This window comes from Grus americana, chromosome 5, assembly GCF_028858705.1.
Source record: "Grus americana isolate bGruAme1 chromosome 5, bGruAme1.mat, whole genome shotgun sequence".
In the NCBI taxonomy this organism is placed as follows: domain Eukaryota; kingdom Metazoa; phylum Chordata; class Aves; order Gruiformes; family Gruidae; genus Grus; species Grus americana.
Genome location: NC_072856.1, coordinates 4755411 through 4774696, shown reverse-complemented (window position 1 = coordinate 4774696; position 19286 = coordinate 4755411). Strand labels below are relative to the sequence as shown.

General features: G+C 40.5%; 1 protein-coding gene across 9 annotated transcripts in view; it reads right to left on the bottom strand.

Annotated features, from left to right (window-relative positions):
* NAV2 (neuron navigator 2) overlaps window positions 1-19286 on the bottom strand; it is a 408453-nt gene that overhangs the window by 38901 nt on the left and 350266 nt on the right. For 7 of the 9 annotated variants that reach the window (XM_054826434.1, XM_054826435.1, XM_054826436.1 and 4 more), the window contains 7 exons: window positions 16284-16422; window positions 10868-11159; window positions 9234-9936; window positions 5232-5699; window positions 4116-4181; window positions 2823-2867; window positions 484-644 (listed from right to left, as the gene is read on the bottom strand). In XM_054826434.1, the coding sequence (XP_054682409.1) occupies window positions 484-644; window positions 2823-2867; window positions 4116-4181; window positions 5232-5699; window positions 9234-9936; window positions 10868-11159; window positions 16284-16422 (1874 nt within the window). The remainder of the gene's footprint in view (window positions 1-483; window positions 645-2822; window positions 2868-4115; window positions 4182-5231; window positions 5700-9233; window positions 9937-10867; window positions 11160-16283; window positions 16423-19286) is intronic. The other 2 variants (XM_054826437.1, XM_054826432.1) reach the window with 1 other exon arrangement.

Genomic DNA, 19286 nt, shown 5'->3' with positions numbered 1-19286 from the left:
GTGAAGGAATGGCATTCTTTCTGACTTTCATCTGTTCTTTCAGACTGAGCTTTATGCAATTTTCCAACAAGGCACCTGAAAAATGCCTACAGAGATAAAAAAATCTCCAACCGATGAGACCGGCACATACGGTGAGTAATATGCTTGGATTTTAAAGCAGTATTACTAAACAGGTAGGCAACGTCTTAAGTCCTTTAAACACATCAATGTGTAGTATTAACAAATAGCTCTACTGAGTAGCTCGCAATTTATATTAAGGCATTTAATAACTTCCAGAGAAGTATTTTCAAAGAGTTACTGCAAGTATGGCACCTTTGGGCATACAAGATAATAATGCTAATTAGTCACGCTCATTTCAATGAAAGTGCTTCCTGAGGTTGAATGTGGGACTCGGAGCTGCTGAAAGAAAATTGTATTGTGTAATACGCTATTTTCAAGACATACAATGTATTGCTATGATTATCCAAACAGATAATTATTCACCAAGCTGTGAGAAGTTAAATCGAGTTCCAGAGGGTGATGTTATGCTGGATCCAGATGAAAATGGAGAATTGCCAGCAGTATCCTGAAGTCCTCCTGCTGAATGGGACCGTAGCCATTCTTTTGCATCTTCTTGATTACGGAGTTGGGAGGATGGAGTATATCTGCAAAAATGGTTTTTCCAAAATGAACTTTGACATTTATTTAAGATTAAAAAAAGACAACCACCATGAAATGTCACAAGACTTGGGGAGGGAGAGAGGGAAAGAAAGATGGAAGAACTCTCATATGAACTTTAAGAATAAAAATGATATAAACCCAATACAATTCTAAATTAAGGAGCTGTTCCCAGCTGTTCCTAATTCATTCCACTTTTGGTTGGGAAAACCTCCCAAAACCTCCTTTCCGATGGCTTCAGTAGTAACCAAACTAGTAGCAAACAAAAAGCTACAGACAGAAGTTGTATACTGCAGAACAAAATGTAGTGTGTGTTAACGTATGCACGATTGAAAAACAAAACCATAATTTGGAAAATCCATTTCTTTCCTTAGGTTATGCCTAAATTCTATCACTATTTTAGTATTTTGGTGCATCGCTAAGCTTAGCTGGCTTTTTGTCACTTTACAACAAAATTCAAGTCAACAAAGCCATTATCAGATTTTTAAACAAGCTGCGACCCAATAATTCATATTCCAAAGACATTAATGTAAAGGTCTGTGGAGGTGTATTCCATTTAGTTCAAAACTAAAAGCATTAACTCATCATAAAGGAGACTAAGTTTAGCCTTTTCTGAACGCAAAGAGAACAACAGGAACGTTGTCTATGCTAACATCAACGGCAAAACAGCCGCTGGCTTCGGCTTAAGCAAAGTTTTAAATCTGCTTTTATATATGCCTGAAAAAGAGATATATGACCAGAGGTGTTATGTGAAATCCGTGATAGGGTACAGGTATCAACAGAAAGTGCATCATGGAAACACTTCTCTGCTGATGGATTTCAGTGTGTGTCTTATGCTATGCCATCTGCTTTTGAGAAATATTTATGGGTTACTAGCTCTCCTTCCAAAAACTAAACCCTTGGAGCCTATTATTAGTTGATACTATCTATTTAATTAATTAGATTCCCTCCAACTAAATACTCTACAGTAAGATATCACTTATTAAGATGGTTTTAAATCAGTGCGAGCGCTACAATAATTAACACTGCAAAAACTCAAAACTACTTTTAAAAAAGACACTTTTCTGCTTATGCCTCAACATTTATGCAACAGTCTCTGACTATCTGTATCTCAAACTTTGCACATATATCAGTTTATTAGAAAAAAGGGCTTTAAACAGTCATTTTACTTTAATGGTCTAAGGAATTTCCCCCCCTCCCCAGCATTAATACCTACCTCTTCAGCACTCAAATGTTTCAGTCTTAAAAGAGAGTCTTTATTCATTAGAGACATACTTGATAACCACAGAAACATTTTAAACAACGCGCCGTTTTAAGAAAGGCTTTTAGCACTTGGCTTCACGGGATAAAGCTGCTGCGAAGAACAACGTGGATAGCACAGAATAAATCGCAGCTGCAATTTCAAGGCATCAGTCAGCGATCCTAGAAGCTGCGTTAAGCAATTCTGAAGCTGCAATTTTCTAAATTGTCTGAGATATCTTATGTAAATTCTCTAACACTTAAAGCATTTAATTAATACACCTAATGTTTATTATCTTGCTCAAATTGTTTGTATCAATGGAAAACTCTTTTTTTGGTGCAGTTTTTTTATGTTATAAAAACCCACAACCTTACAGATATACAAAATGTATGAGAAGACAATTGCCAAAAGTTTGTTTGGGGGATTTTTTTGTTCTTTTCTAGAAGAGTAGAAATTATCTCTAACAGGCCTATATATTTAGGTATTCTGAAGCAAATGGGTTTTTTTAAATTAATATGTCCAATCTCATCCTAAAAGGTTTGGCATGATATTGAAAATATTTTCTATTTGTATATAAACAACAAGGTTCCCGGGGTAAAAATGATTTCAAGTCGTTCCATGTACTAGCCATAGAAGCTGCAAAATTATCGTTTTCAAGTCAAGCCCAGTGATGGTTTATGAGATGCTTTTCAGCAATTCAGCCAGCAAAAGCCACAGTTCTTGCTCAAGCGGAGAAGCGACTGGATGAAAAAAAGCACAGTGGTCAATGGGCTTCTTTGAGGATTAAAGAAAGAAAGAAAGAAAGGAACGATATTGTTGCCACCTCTTGCAAAGGCTGCGACCATCACCACCAGCCACAACAGAAACACAAACCAAACTCCAAAGCCACAACAAAAGCTGTTAAACCGTGTGGAAACACCAATACCTGAGTCCCTTCTTAGGCAAAGTGTTCCTATCAAGATGTGGGTCGCTGCAGAAAAGTTAAAAGAAAAGAACTTCAGAGAAGAACAAAAAGGAAGGAATAAGATCAGGATGAAGAAGGACGTACAAACATCTGCATCACCTTTTCGGAGGAAAAGGTGCTAGGGCCTTCCTACAGAAACATGCAAAAACCTCCTTGCCCAGGTGGGGATTTGCACAAACATGCAGCTGGTACCATGCCAACGAATCGCATCTGTTCACATCGTGGTGTTGTTACCTCTCCTACCCACAATGAACAAAAATGGCTCTCTAAATGTCAAATGGGTGCTTAAAAAAATGCTTTTCAGCAGGCGTGAGGCAGACTGTTTGTGAAAACTGATGAGAATCTTCAAGTCCAAACCACCTTCCCGTCATTTCTTTCAGCAGACCCCGTTTAGGGAATGCAGCTAATTACTGTTACACAGCTGCAACGTTTAGCAGAGCTCAGACTGTTTAAATTTCCAAAACTTTGCTTAAATTCCATTAGCAAAGTAAAACGAATCTATTAGCCATCCAAACCCCAAATATTTAAGTTTATGTTTTTACAACTGATGAACTTGTAACTGAGCAGAGTCTGTTAATTTGTTTTTAAAGAAAATATCCACGTGCTTAAATTAATTAATTTAATGACAATCCTTATAGCTAAATTACAGCGTGGGAGTGCTTAAAATTATGGCAGTGAGCAAAAGTGAGCTAGAATGTTTAGATTCGAGTCATCTTTTCCCAACTTTTGCATTCATTTTCACAAGGATGGATGTACCCAAGTCCCCGCAAAACACTCACGAGTCAAACTGCAATAAAAGACTGACGACACTGAATGACACGGGGACTTCACGACAAGAAGGACAGGCCTGAAAGGCAGTGGGAACAGCAGCATGCCAGAGGAATGCTGAAATGCTAGTGAGAGTTTAGATTGGTAGAAAAAAAAATGGCAAGATTTTCAAATTGCCTTTGGCAAAGAAACGAGGAGCGGGGGGGGAAAAAACCACCCCCAGAAACCAAAAGATGTTCCCAGCAACAAAAGCAACACCAAAAACACGCCAACTCTGCCGTATGCCATTCTCCAGATTGATTTCGGTAAATAAATGGGACGTTTGAGGGGACTCTCACTGGCATGTCTTTGTGTCAGTTCACACCTGAACGATGAACACAGCAGAGGACTCAACTGAGCACAGTCTGTCACAAAACAATTTGCTTCACCGAGATGGGCAACAAAACCTACAGCCTTGTGCGTACTCCTGTCCTGAAAGAGCATTACCTGTCCTGTCTCCTGGGCAAAGTATTTCGGCAGAATTTGGGGCTAGCAGCAGGGGAAGAAAGAGGGCTAGAAGAATCAGTCCAACAAGACAGAAAACAAGAGAAGGAATATTAGAATGAAAAGAGGAGAGAACAGAAAGGAGTTATAATAAAACACAAACAGAAACCCAAACTGTCAGAACATTACATTCAGCGGCAATTTTCTACATTGAGAGGCAACTACAAAAATTTCGCTACCTGCCTACATATTGCACATCAGGATAGAGCTGATTTCCAATGCTTGCAGGGGTACTACTGCCTTCCACAAAGGGTCACTCAGAGCGCATGCACTGCAAGTCATTGTCTAGTTTATCCCGACATTAGCTCAATGTGCCGTTAATACAGCTCTGATGCTGAAAATGCAGTCCCGTTCCCGCCTCCCTGCTCAGTCTGTTCCCCGCTCCTGCTCTGTCCATACAGATACCGATGAATCTCATCGTGTAAGGAGCTGGGGAACTGATCCGTCTGAGATACAACTCAGGTGATCGTTTTTCAGTTGGATCCATCTCCCAGTTGGGTTCACGAAGCATTCACACAAATGCCTGTACTGAAACATTGCAAAGGGCAGCTGGAGATGGGACAGGGCAGCAGGTAGAGGCCAAGAAGGGATCGAGTGCCTAAGGAGACAGGGACTTCTCTTTTCAGCATGGCCTCCAATTTAAAAGCTTGTCAAATGTTATAAACAAGAAGTTTAACAAGAAAAAGTTGGCTTCTCCAATCAAAATGACAATAATGACAGAGGGTTTTTTGCATATCACTACCAGATCAACTAAGTGGAGATCTTCGGAAGGATAATACATGATGCAAAATTCAAATATTAGGTCTAAGATGGTAGCAAGAGAAGTTGTCACATCGGCTACCACAGCAGATTAAAAACCTCACTTGAACCCATCCTCTTGCTCTGAACTGGGCTCCTTTCCTGGAATGGTTTCTTTGTATGTTCTACTAAAACCATTCAGCATTACCTTGCATGAACCACAACTTCAATTGCACCTGCAGTGTTGGCTACGGCTGCCAGGACTTCATTCACATTTGGGATACATACAAACGTAGGGAAACGAGAGAAAAACCTACTAACCTTTCAGACAACGTAGTCTTAACACTGTTGGTTCGGACAAAGGGAGTCAGAGAATCATCTTTAGAGGCTGGAGTCAAGCCACTGGAGGAGTTATGGCTCAGCCCACCTCCACTGCTCAGAGAGATATCAATGGATTCACAGCTGGTATGAAGACTGCTGACAGACTGATATCCAATGCCATCCTTGCTAACGGCAGAGGAGCTACTTGCGTTGGTACCCCACGTTAAACTGTTGGAAGGAGCTGAATGTGCTGAACTGGGACTAGAAGCTAGTGGAGATTGGTTCATATCTGTGTTTTTACTGTATAGAGGACTGCTGCCCCCACTGCTCAGCATACCGCTGCCAGATGGTGAATCAAGATTACCCTGCTGGTTCATAGTAGCGTGAGGATTGGAGATGACTACTGAATTTTTCATGTTTTCAGCTGTTGTGATGGGAACTTGTTTACTAGGCTTGCCACCGAAAAGTCTGTAAAAAAAAAAAAAAAACAAACCATGAAAAATACATAAAATGGAATATTAAATGCAAGGATATTTTATATCTAGACCGTATATCATCTTAGCTTCAGAAAATCAACATTAAGTAAATGATCCTAGACTGGACATACACAACTATAAATTTTTAAATCTCCTTGTGTTCACGCCACCTTCAATAAAGCCCAGAGACAATTACAATAGCTTCAAATCTATCTTAGGTGTTTCTTCTCTGAATCGTCAGTAATACTTGCACAAAGCTAAATTACAGCCATACTGTCTTCTGCTCCTTGAAGAAAAAGGATACCAGAGAAACACTGCATTGATTGATCTGAAGCATGGAATATTAGATGTTGAAAGCTTGTTGTCCAGGTAAATTCTGTGCAAATCATCAAACACTCAACACAGAAGCAGTATTTGCTGGGATGTAACAGGAAAAATATTTACTGATATCAAATGTAGGTTTGTCTCATTTCAGGAGCCAAGCTAGCTGGAAACTATTCTTTTTGGAGTGGAGAATGAGATTTTACCTGGTTTGGCACCTGGAACTGGCTCAGTAAAAGACTAGCTGAGTGCCAGACGTAGTGCAGGGGAGGGGATCTAAAAGCACGGTTGGAGGAGGACGACTGCAGCTTCTCCAACTTGCATCGCTTTTACCAAAGTTGTCTTAGAAGTAAACATGATTAAAACAAGATTATCAATCATTCTAAAACTGATCCTCAAAATTATGAAGGAAGTGTAGCTTTTGACTCCAGCTTCAAACATCCAGCCCAAAACGTTGCTTCTGTTTCTGCCGCTTAGCTCCTTGGAACCTTAGTTTTCCTCACACACACCTATACGGATTTGCTTTTTTCTCATCAACAGTGTAGAGTGTCCCTGTGCAAGACGCCTGGAACATATCTCAACTGGATGGTTGCTGTTGCATACTGGCCGCAAAGCACCTGGACAACACTGCTGGATCAAGCTAAGATACCAGTCTACATCTGCCTCACAATCCAGCACTGCTCTGCACTCCTCTCAACACCTGACGTAGAGACCCATTCACAAACCAGCACAGATCTGGCAAACTTGGTTCACCTGGACACTGCACCTCACTGATTAGGAGACACTGACTCAGACAAGTCAGCCTGAATGCTAAAACCCATTCCTACTGGGATTTAGAGACATTTAGAGTCTAGGTTTTATGTAGAGTTCATGTTATTAGAGTGAGTATGGAGAACAATGTCAAACTATACTGCAATGATACAGGGCCGTCAGCAGCAATACCAGCTTAGGGTATTCCTGCTCCTGTGCCATTGCACACCACCTCTTCAGTTGTACTGGGGGCAACCGTACTCTTAGACAGGATCCTGGAGCCTAAAAAAACCCCCGACCACCCACACAACAGTTTTACGAGCTGTTTTCAAGCTACGCAGTCTTCCCCAAGCACCTCTACCACAACTGAAAGGATGCTACGCTGCCGCACAAACAGAAACATGTTGCTGCCAAAGGCAGCGTCTAGTCGAACCACAACCTCATAACGAATGCCTTCAGAAGAGGATGTGGCCTGGAGAGCATTCCTTTCAGGCCAGAGAAAAATCCAACCCAGAAGACGGTCACATCAATACAGAGATTAACTCTGGAAGGACGTGCCCTGCAAGGAAGGACATCTTACTCTTATCGTTGACACAAGACTGATACATCTGAGCTGGCTCTTGGGTCACGCATGTCTCCCATTAACAGAAAAGCAGTGTGTTATATACGGCAAAGGATGAAGGCTCAATTTAATAACACAATATATCAAGATAAATGATGGTTTCACTTAAGGGACGTGCCGGCTACGTAACACTGGAGCTAAAGAGAATACTGAGAGAACAGTGATGGTCCTTACCGCAGAATTGTAGAATTTCACTGTTTATGACAGCATAGAAGTTACGTATGTTCACAGACTTGCAGGTGAATCTATATCATTACAAAGGTATGGATTCTAATTTATTGTATACTATTAAAAAATTACAGGATGAAGAGAAAGTATGCAAACAATGATGCGCGCAACTCAGCTGACTATGAAAATCGAGCTTGAAATCTTCTTAATTGTCATTCTAGCAATCAGTAATATGCAGACGAGGCCAAATTCAACCCCGATGCATTTCAATACATGACTGTTTAGACAGCCTGGTGAAAATTCAAGAGTGAAATTGTAATCAAAATGAGGGAATAGTTAAATTGAGCCTCAATGTCTTCTCTTTGAGATTTCATATATTGCTAATGCAGTATTTGAATTACGTGACTAGCAACGTGGCTTTCTAGTAATAAAAACAAATTTCCAATCAAATTTCAAGATTAATGTGCCTGAGGCTTGCAGCACTGAAAATCTGCATTTCTCATGGGGTATGCAACAGAAATGAAAGGTCCGTTGGAGGTTTTAAGTAGTCATTGACGAAAATTAAATGTTCTAAAGGACATGGCCTATCTAATGATAACCAGTACCAAAATAAATGAAACATCTTGAATTATCCTCGTATAGGCTCTTCAAATAAAACCACCCATCTAAAAAGAAACAGTTTACAACTCTTTACAGTGTTAGCTTAAGCTGCCATCACAGCCATTATGTTTGCACTGGTGCTTCAGATGGAATGTGGCTTTCTCACATCACTGGAAGCAGGATGATGTAGCGTAACTGTATGGGCATTATGGGCGTCGAGACAAAATGAAATGCAAAACACCGCAATTTGAAACAGACAAGCTACTCGATGTCAAATTAAATTGAAAAATAATATTATCAGAAGCTTTCACCAATATCAAGGCTTTGATGCACACTGCATCAACGAACTGATTCCTGACCAACTCAATATTAATGTTAAAAGCATGTGTGGGGCAGCGGTGGAAAAATAGAAGACAAATAAGATTTTTGTTTCAAAAAATATTATTAAAATAAGAAAATTCAACCCAGCTTAGACAGTAACTTTACTTAGGACTCTTCTACACAGTCAAACAACCTGATGTTACGGGTTTCGCGACACACTGGCCTAATCCACACAACTGAAAGATTGGTTTGGGTTAGGCACGTGAATCTACATATGGCAGGTCAAATTATGCAGCTGTCCTAATGAAAATCTGAAATAACTCTCCTGTTGTCAATTTTATAATTTGATCCACCATTGGAGAATTTCCAGGTTTGTTACACATGCATTGGTGCAAGAAGTCTTCAGTAACCTTCAGGTAAGAAAACTCTTACTCCTGCGTACCTGCACGGAGCCCTCAGGTATGATTTTTTTAACAAAGAGACTCGTATCACAATTGCCAAACTTTCTGCCAGACGGTTGGGTTTTTTTTCCAAATGTTAAATTTTTGCTGCTGTCGCGTAATGGACTGAGTATTTACAACACCGGCCAATCTGTTGCTGTGAAATTAAATGTAAATACAAAGACCTCGACGTAGGACACTAAATAGTAAGTGCTCCCCAAAACACAGCCAGGCCCGGCTCGAAGAGTCCTGATCATTCAGCTCCGACTAACATCATCGCACAATCAACGAATTTATTGCCTACCTGCGCAAAGTGGGAGAGGCCACATCGGGGTACTTGGCTCCTTGCTGGTGAGTACTTTGAGCTCCGCTAGAAGCCGTCTGTGATGCAGGGTTCACTTTAACAGAATTACATGAGGCCACGCTTTCGTTGTCAGACGAAATCCCTTTCTCTTTATCAGTCTGATTGACTAATCCTGGCAGAGAGTTTCCAAGGATTACCTTGGCAGGCTCTCTCATTTTAGGGACAGGCAACCCGGCTGACTTGCTGCTTATGTTGGAATCTATGCTACTTGTGCTAGATCTATTCCCAGCTCCACTTCTGCTACTGGATTTACTGGGCCGGGGTAAACTACGATACTGAAGATTAGTTCGGGCGCTAAGTGCTAAGTAGCCATCATCCTGGTTCTGCGAGCCATCGACACTAGTCTTCCGACCAGTGGTCCTACCCATGAGTCCAGATGACTTTGGGATTTTTCCCAGGGTAGCCGATCTACTGGTGATAGTTGCCCCACTGGCAGTGATTATAGTCATGCCTACGGCTGAACCGCTCTGTTTCTTAAATCCAAATGTATTAGCATTAGCAGCAGTTGTTCTAGAGTTACTTGTGGGAAGCTTTTTGGATTCATCACCACTGCTGCGTCCTGCATCTGATGGGGAACGTTTAACATGTCCAGCTTTAGGAGATAGTCTACCCTTTTCTGATACCTTGGCGTCATCAGTTTTCCCTACAAAAATAGAAAAAGAATTCTAATATTTAATGACTTGAAAACATCGAGCAAATGATGAAACTCAAAGCAGCATGAAAAGCAAAAGCGTGTTAGCCACCAGAGTGTGGTTAAAAATTATGATCTAGTCTGCACTGAACTTACATGCCACTCTAGTGAGTTATACATGCAGACTTGCCAGAGAAAGTATGTGGTGTGTTTGCCCTCGAGAATATGAAAAGCCAAACGGTCTTATGTAATAGTGACAGATAAGAAAAAAAAAATGTTTCCCTCTGTAGCTGCCACAGATTGATCTTTTTTATCATTAGACAGAAGCAGTGTTAGGCCGTTAGTATAATTTTCCTAAAAGGCATTGCTCAAGAAAGTATCTAACACCAACTTTTTCATGTACAATTGTGTACACGATCAAATAAGAGGAGAAGCATTAACTTATATTACTTGATTAAGCAAATTCAATCAATTTTCATTCACACATCTGCAAGTGTGAAAATCACTAATACAGTTATAAGAAAATCCAGAACTAAGTCGTGTTTAGTATAAATTAACATGCTGGTTTAGTATGGGGGGGGAAAAAAAAATTAAAAAATCTCCTCAGCCACACATACTGTGTGTTCTTAAAGTTAACCGTGACTTCAAAAGCTGAAATTACATTATTTATTCTTCATAGGGCAATACCGTGCCCAATTAATAGCTTGGCTTAAGACTAGAGCTGTAATGAAAACAACTTTCACGGTGTACTAATCCAAAAAAATGCATTTTCAAATGAACAGAAATAGAAATGCGGACATACGAGATGCTGCATAGGTTAAAACAATTCCTAAAAATAAAGACAGGATTACCTGAAGTTCAGGTTCTGCCTCTGGAAAGTATTTAAACTGTTTTCATACCCAACACACTTTTTGGCTTGTTTCTATCTTACACCTTTTCTCACCTGTTCCAGGTGTCTTTAATGTGCCTGAGGTGGTTGAAGGTTTAGTCCTTGGTGTGGTAATGCCAACCTGAGCTGACATGCCCCGTCGCCAGGAGCCCGTCTGCGAAATAACAGTGTTCTTCCTACCAGAAGTGCTTTTATCAGATTCATCCGACACATCAGAGGGATTCCGCCTCCATTTAGATCCTGGCTCCATTTTTATGCCGCTATCGGATCCTCCGTCTGATTTCTTGACTTCATCACTGGACCACAAGGAATTCCGCTCAACCTGGGAATGCTTTTCTGCATCAGTCTAGGACAGATAAGGAATTGTAATACAACCTTCAGAGCAAGCCTTTCTTCTAAGAAGCTTCATAAATGAGAACTGTCAAACTGATTAATAAACTCAGCAGTCATCTCCAAGTACCAACAAACACAACACGCCTTTGATAAGGAAATGTCACAGCAAGAAATGAACCCCATCAATGATTTTTTTTTTTTTTTAATATGCTAGGGAATAATAAAAAAACCCATAACAGCCATGCCCCTTAGAATAAAGAAAGAAAGAAAGGAGAAAAAAAAAAAAGAAAAAGCACTTGATTTATAAAGGACATATTCAGCTCCGTGACATTTATAATCCTCCGTCTCAAATTTCTGATGAACCTTTTTACTGCAATGCCAAAAATCATTTCAAACCTGTGCAGCCAGCCTTCCTTTGTTCTTGCAGCTTTCCTATCTCTCGTCTGGCAATCTGATCTCCAGAGCACGAGAAGGCAGCTTTTTGAACAGATTTGAAGCTGTGGAATGCTGTTCATTCCAATCTAACGTATTAGAAGGACACCCAAGAACTGGAGAAAAATGAATCCCCAACAGCTTTCTAACAACACTCAAGTCTGACTTAAATACACAGATTACACCAGTTCTTAATTTATATTCAACTCCTACAAACATTTTTTTCCCCATCATTTGCACAAACTCATTGAACTGCCAGTCTTTAATGGAGAATTTTGCAAAGATCAATGCCAAATATAGAATTTTCTCATTAGCAAGCCTTTGCCAAATTATCAGAAACACTTAAATCCATTACCCTAGATACAGAATATATTCCTCATACCATTAGCAATAGAAAATGCTAATGTTAGTCTTGCAGAATTCTACTTCTCCTGTCAAATGCTGCTGGTTAATTTGGGCAAATTTAGTAACACACAACTAGTATTTTGTGATCAGGCACAAATGATAAATGTCCGCATTTGACCCTGATTCAGATAAAAAATTCATAGTTGAAGCGTTCTCCAACCATCACGAGACCATGAAAGAGACTGCCAATTCACGAGCTGGTGAATTTTGGTAAGATGCTGAGTGCCATCTCTTCCCTGCAGCCTCAGCAGAAGATCAATGTGCTCAGCACTGTGTAGTAGTCAAATAGTAAGATCACCTCAAAGGAAATTGTTTTAAATACCCCAGAGCATTATAAAGCCCACAAACTTTTTTTACTGCCTCTAGATAATCAGAGAAGCACAGCACAGGAAAGGATGAATGATAATTTACCATGCTTTCAGCAAAACGTTTTATTTTATTTTTAAGTTCCTCAAGCATGTTTTGAGTTTATGACTTTTCTTACCGGATCACGCTATCAATATTCAAGAATCTAGGGGGGGGTTGTGGTTTAATTTCCTTTGCTTTCTACTGTAACTACTTTTTTTTTTTTTTTTTTTTAAAGCCTGAAAAACTAGTCTAAGCAATCAGTACGTGAAAGCTGACACCACACATCATAATGGTCTACCTTCAGTCATGTGAAACAGTCAGGGCCTGGGTTGTTTGTCTGTATACTGAGCCATTCGACTAACAAGCATTCACTGAATTATGGATTTAGATATTATTTTCTTGTTGTGTTTTCCTCGTGCTATGCAAATGTCGCTTCCCCGCCTCTCCATTCAAAGAGAGCAACTCAGCATAGGTTTGAATGAAACACTGCTTGCTTTCTACCTTCCTTCTTTTGTATGGCTGCAAGGTTTGGGGACGGCTACCTTTCTATTTGCGACCATTGGTAGGTGTGCAGTAAGTTCACAGTGTGACTGTTTCTACATCCTCTGTTTCTCTAAAATCATCACTTTGTGCAAACATACTCCTAAGTTTACAGATCTCGGGAGAGTAACAAATAATCGACCAACAAAACCACCTCAGTATCATCCCTCACACGCTCTCATTAGCATCTTGCTTCAAGTACCTTGTCTGGAATTGCTTTTTTATACCATTAGCCTTTGAGAGCAAGGAATACAGCTACTTGCTGGTAAAGGGCCTGTTCTAGTTTTGGTTGACTATGAAATGTTTCTGTCCCTTCTGTTTCCCCCCTTTACATCTGTAAGAAGAGTACAGCCTCAACACAGAGAACGGCATTACAACAAGTCCTCTATCCTTGCTCTCTTCCATTTCATTCCACTACTACACCCACGGCCCAACTTTTTTCGTAGCCTTTGAAATGCTGCACCCTTGAAGCCCTCTGGCCAGAGGTGTTCCTGTTTAATGATAAACACTGAGAACAGCACAGAAACATGACTAAGGAATCCAAAGCAAAACATGGTGAAACCTGGCTTTGGGATTGCAGCTGAAACTCCACCCGCCCGAAAGGCCTGGAGTGGGTGAAAGTGGAAATATTGTTTGCTGGAGGTCACGGCAAGACATAGCGAGCATGAGCTGGAGCAAAGCTGGGAGTAGCGGTAACCACCAGGATTTCTCGACTTATTCCTACAGTTTTGTAAATCTATTCATGAAGCTGCAAAGAGACCAAACCCATCTTTGCTCCAACAAAACTGAGAAGTTGTCTTCATCCAACAGCTTAAAGATGCTGCTGTCTTCTACGTAAAGGAATCCTTTGCCTTCTGTCTTCTGATCTTTTTAGCATTATGTGAACAAGTTTATTACTTGATCTCTTCCATCTCATTTCAGCTATTTTCAAATGCCCACCAGGTCTTAATTTCTCCTTACAGTACGTGCACGACATGACTTTAAAGGCTTACTATACGCAGTGCTGTGCTAAAAGGTAACTTATCTAAGTCTGTGCAATATAAAGGGCCCCAAAAATGGTATAGCTACATTAAGTGGTTTGGTGCTTGGCATAATCAGAGCAAGACATGGGAACATGGGAAGGTAAATTCTGGTTCCAAGCACCAGCTTGTTCAGAACCAACTTGCAAACATCTTCATAGATTTGTTACAAAAAGGGGCTACAACTATGAAAGTCTACGAAGATGGAGTTAATATCATGTTTAAGTCCTGCTTCTCAAAGATGGAGAAACTACAGCTTCTGGAGTACGGGGTATTCGGCAGCTCTGAAAATCAATTGCTTAGTAAACACTTTTATTTTTTACTGCAACCATGTCTTCTTCCTTTGCAGAGATGATTCTGAGTAAAGTTACTGATTTTATCAGCAGACACTGACATGTTGGGGCTCTCTCCCTTTGATGTTGCTGTATTATTTGTCTGGACTCCCAGTTGCACATGTATTAGCTTCACGCTCCCTCTTTAATTACCTGAAATCCAACTTCTGTACCACCTCAAAAAGATGTGGCAGAATCACAGCAGCTTACAAGTTAAGTGCCTACTATTAGGAGAACCAAAGGAGTGGATACCCTGAGAAAAAAAGCCCACATCCCCGTGCAGATGTCTGCCAGCCCTTTGTGGCTCACCACAACAGGGAACATGCACAGGCCATCATACGGTATCCAAGTAAGACAGAAAAGGCACTTAGGTAGCATTCGCTGTTTCATGAGCTGTGAGGACTACTTTGGGTAGCAAAAAATCAACCCTGCAAGCTACGCATGGTTCCATCACTCCATGCTATTTCCAATCCCTTGGTTGACAAGATTAGGCTATTCTGTTCAAATGAAAACAAAGTATTTTATGGCCAATAATTTGCAGGTAACAGTAATACCTAGAATAAATATTGTTAGTCATGAAAACTGAGGAGAGAAGCAGGTCACAGGCACAAATAAAAAAACTGCAAACACAACTGGTACGTCTTAGCTCCCAGCTTCCTCTTCTAATGCCTATGCTCTACTGTCTGTACAAGCTTCAGCTGGTGTATGTCTGCACTCCCTTGGATGCTGTAAGAGTTGTGGAGGAGGAAGAGGAGTTTGTCAACACAGATTTTGATCTCTCAGAGGTGTTTCCAAGAATCTGATCCATCGGAAGATAGAAGTCAAATGAGTTTCTATTTTTTTTCGTAGGTTAATGTTTAGTCACATCTCCCTTTTTCTTTCTTTTTTAAAACATTATTACAATGTTGAGACAGTAGCAATTGTCAAAAAATACTTCTAGTTGTCTATGTCACTGTTACGTACTGAAAAACACGCTTGACAGACCTTAACTCCTCTCAACTTGTATGGGACTTGTATTAGCAGTTTCGAGCACACATGCAATCGCTGATACACAACCAGAGGCTAACTGGAAATCTTTAATGTAGGCTCAAATATGCACTTTGTGGCAAGGGAACAAAGACTAATATATGCTTGCACCACAGTCCTGTAGGCAGAGCAACACTTCACAGCAACCACATGTCTACGTTAAAACTGATATTAAAAACAGATTTAGGGTCCAATCATGAAAAAGACTGGAGAAGAATAAAAGAGGAAAGAAACAGAGGAGAAGGTCATACCTACATCCCTCTCCTCTACCTACTGCAATGCCAACTGACTGCATCTTGGTTGCTTTGACACACAACACCTGTGTCCCCCGAGCAGGTGGGTGTACAAAGAAAAAAGCTGGACTACTTAGTCCCCTGCTTCTCCAAACAAAATTCTATACAGCTGGGGAGAAAAAGGCAGTTTATATTACTGCAAATCTCAGTACTATGCAGTCTAATTGATGAATGAAAAACTGTTGGATACCTTCACTTGTTTTGCCCTCTTTGGATGTGTGGTATCTTGAGCACAAAATGTACACGTAGGCTGCCAATGGACGTAAAATTTATCCTCCTATGAAATGCTGCCAAAAATAGAAAGCCTGCAGTAACACGCAGCCCTGGAAGTTTAAATTAATCTCTTTCACTTGCCTAGCATGCCTACATTTCCAATGGAAGTGTAAATAATCTTTAAACCTTCATGTTGACTTAAATTCTACCATTTAAGAAAAAACATAATACTTTTTCTAGACCTACGACATAATAATAAAATCCCATCTACTGATGCATGTTCTCTGTACAGGAAGGCAGAACCCATTTGTTGCCACACCACCACGGCAGAGATGCCATGGATTCCACGCATAGAGGAAATATTCGTAAATGCCACGTATGATAAGGCGGTTACTATCACATGACGTTGCCTTTTCAGTGATACCATCCCTAGTGAAGGCTGGATGTTCAAGTTCATCCAATTTAAAATGATTATACCTATTGAACAGAGAAAATAATAAATATTACTTGTCTAAACCAAAAATCTTACCTGTGCGTCTAAGTTTTTGCGGGAGGAGGCAGGTGTGTTGGCATAGGAGCTGATGGAGGAGCTAGTGTTAATGTCATCAGTACTGAGGTTATCTATGGTGTCACTGATCCCACTGCTGACAGAGCTGCTGTCATCCCAGCTGGAGAAAAAGCACAACAAAGGTAGAAAACAAGGGTCAAAAGACAAAATATCATTCAAAAGGAAAAGCATTCTTTGTACAAGCCTTATCCTACCTGTGGCTGTGAAATAAAAATGGTACGCTCGTTTTCCTAACTTATCTTCATTGCGCTTCAAGCCCGTATTCATACAGCTCATTGACTATACGGTTGCCATAAAGCCTAATGCATCATTAAGCCAGTAGCACCAGTGATGCAATTCTTCCTGACTCAGCTGAAAGTCTGTCTGAGTAAATAAACTTTCAAGCCACCCTCAAAATTTATGCCTGCAGTCCCAGAGCACGGGAAGGTGGTGGTAAGAAGGCATCTCCGGCTAGGCGTAGCACTGATTTGCTAAGCTGTAATGCAGAGATGGAACTTAAATGCAAGGAAAAAATTCATCCTGAAGAAATCTTTTGTACCTAGTTGTTGCACAGACCTGGGCAACAACCTGGATCTACCATTGACAGCATCACCATAATTCTGGTAACTGAAAGTTTAGTTGTTAGGATGGGACATAACCCCCCGAAGCTGTACCACACATCCTTTTCAAGGAGATCTATTAACAGCTTACTATTCAGACCACCTTCTTCCAGCCTGTGATGGCTTCAACATTTTCTAGTCAATGAGAAACACCTAACTGGAAGTTCAGGACACAGAAAGCACCAACAAAAAACGTCCGTGTCTGAAGCAATCGGAGTGTAAGGACAGACAGAATCAAAATGATCTAAAAGTCAAGCCAGATGCTCCACTCCTAAAATGCCCTTAAAAATAAGCTGCTTAAGGAAGAGATTTACAAAGTGGCTTACAAGTGCTCCAACTCCGAGAACAGTAAAGCTGGGATTGAATCACCGTCCTCTAAGTAGCTCTGTGAGGACATTTCAGTCCACGGATAGATAACTACTGCTGGAAATGCATAAATACATATTTCATACATCATTTGCAAAATCTAGTTGTAAGAGCTCATCTCCTGGCAGTTCTCTTGCTATTTTATCACTACAGCCTCAGATTTTGGGAGCTCCAGACTCTCTTCCCTGTTGTTACAAGTTTGTAAAGCAAACAGAAATGCAAAGAGATCGCAATGAGTTTTTTGACTGTGGGGTGGATGCCAGTCACAAATTGATGTACTGGATATTTAATATATGCATTTAAAATTGAATTGCATGTTATGTAACTGAACTATGTAAAGAAAGGCAATCTATGTCTGGTTTCTTGAATTTCATCCATAGCTTCACCCCTGACTTACTACATAACCTTTGGCAACTTTGAAATGGAAAGCGTTTCGTCTTTCTCACTTAGCATTACAAACCAGCCACCTGTATGGGTTTTAACGATGCTTTAATAACTTTTAATTGCTTTTTGCTTACTTGGGAATATTTTGTTCACCCATATCTACGTATGGGCTTTCAGGGGACTGAGCACAGCTTAACCAGCAGCACAATTACTGAGCCACACGACCAGCAGTGGCCACGAGGACACACTCCTCTGGGTGCCTGCAGAAAGGGTTGTTGCTCGCAATTGCTCTTTGCTACTGCTCTGTTCCCAGTGACCGTCCTCACCAATCTGCCAGCACCCTCATTTCTGCCAGTTCTCGCAGTATGACTGCGGACAAGGCCAGCGGAGAAGTTCAGATCAACAGTTTCAGCAAGCTGGATTAATTTTGCCTTGAGGAAACTGGGGAGCACTGAGCCACGCTGCTCTGCTGGCAGAGGACAGGGATGGGGAGGGACGGGCATCGGGACAACCGTCGACCTGTTCCACGGAGCCTTGAGGTGGCCTTTCATCTGGTGTCCTTCAACTCATAAAAACGTACTCCTGCCAGTTCGGATTGACTTCCAGGAGTGCCCCAGTTACAGGCAAAGCTCTGGCTTTGTAGAAAGATTTTCCAAACGCTATTTGATAAATCCACAGACACTCCAGCTCTCCTGATCGGAAGGAAACGCTGTAGTCTACAGTCTGGGTGATGCTACAATTTAAAGGGAAGATATAAATATTTTTTCCTAAGTTTGCCTTCACCTGGATTTTTTAAAAGAGGAATCTGCTGTAATGCAAAATAGAAGTACACATTAAACCAAAACTCCACACACAATGTGAGACTCATTGAGATTGAGAAAGCCAGCCAGCCTCTACACAAGTTTCACTGCTGCTGTTATTTTCCAAAATCGTCCTCATCATGATTGAAACACATGTTGACCAAAGAAATCCATGGAATATAAAGGGGAAAAAAAAATAGCCGTATTTTCCCCTGCAGTGTCTAGTATAGGAAAATTGAAAATTTGGTAAAGGATTGAAAGACTTCTTTGAAGTACCTTTTTTTTTTTAGCACAGGTGATTAAATACTATAATGCAACATATTGAAAGTTATATTACTTCTAAATTTCACTTTTTAACAATAGGTCCTATAGCTGATATTTACCTCTATTTAAAAACTGCAAAAGTTATTAAAATAACTGCATAAAAGAATATGCTCCTCATTTTCCAAAGTTTTGTGTGGCAACTAACATCATATTTTCTATTTCTGAGCCAATAACAACAACATTATCAGCAGCAATGCCAATTGTTTTCCATGTTTAACAGTTTAATTTCCTTCTTATGGAGATATGGCAATGGCCAAAAAAAACCCCAAACAAACCAATAACGCTCTGCTGTGCGACTCATAGCTCCAACTTGAACGTACAGAAACATTACATTTCCAACCATCTGCCATTCTTAAACTATCAGAGGCCCCAGTTCATCAGCATCTAAAGAATGCATCTAATGTTAATCATAAGTAGTTCTGCTGGCATCGGCCAGCCCTGGTGACTTCGGTTGGGCAAATCTAAGGCATTACAGAAATATTTAAGTGCCC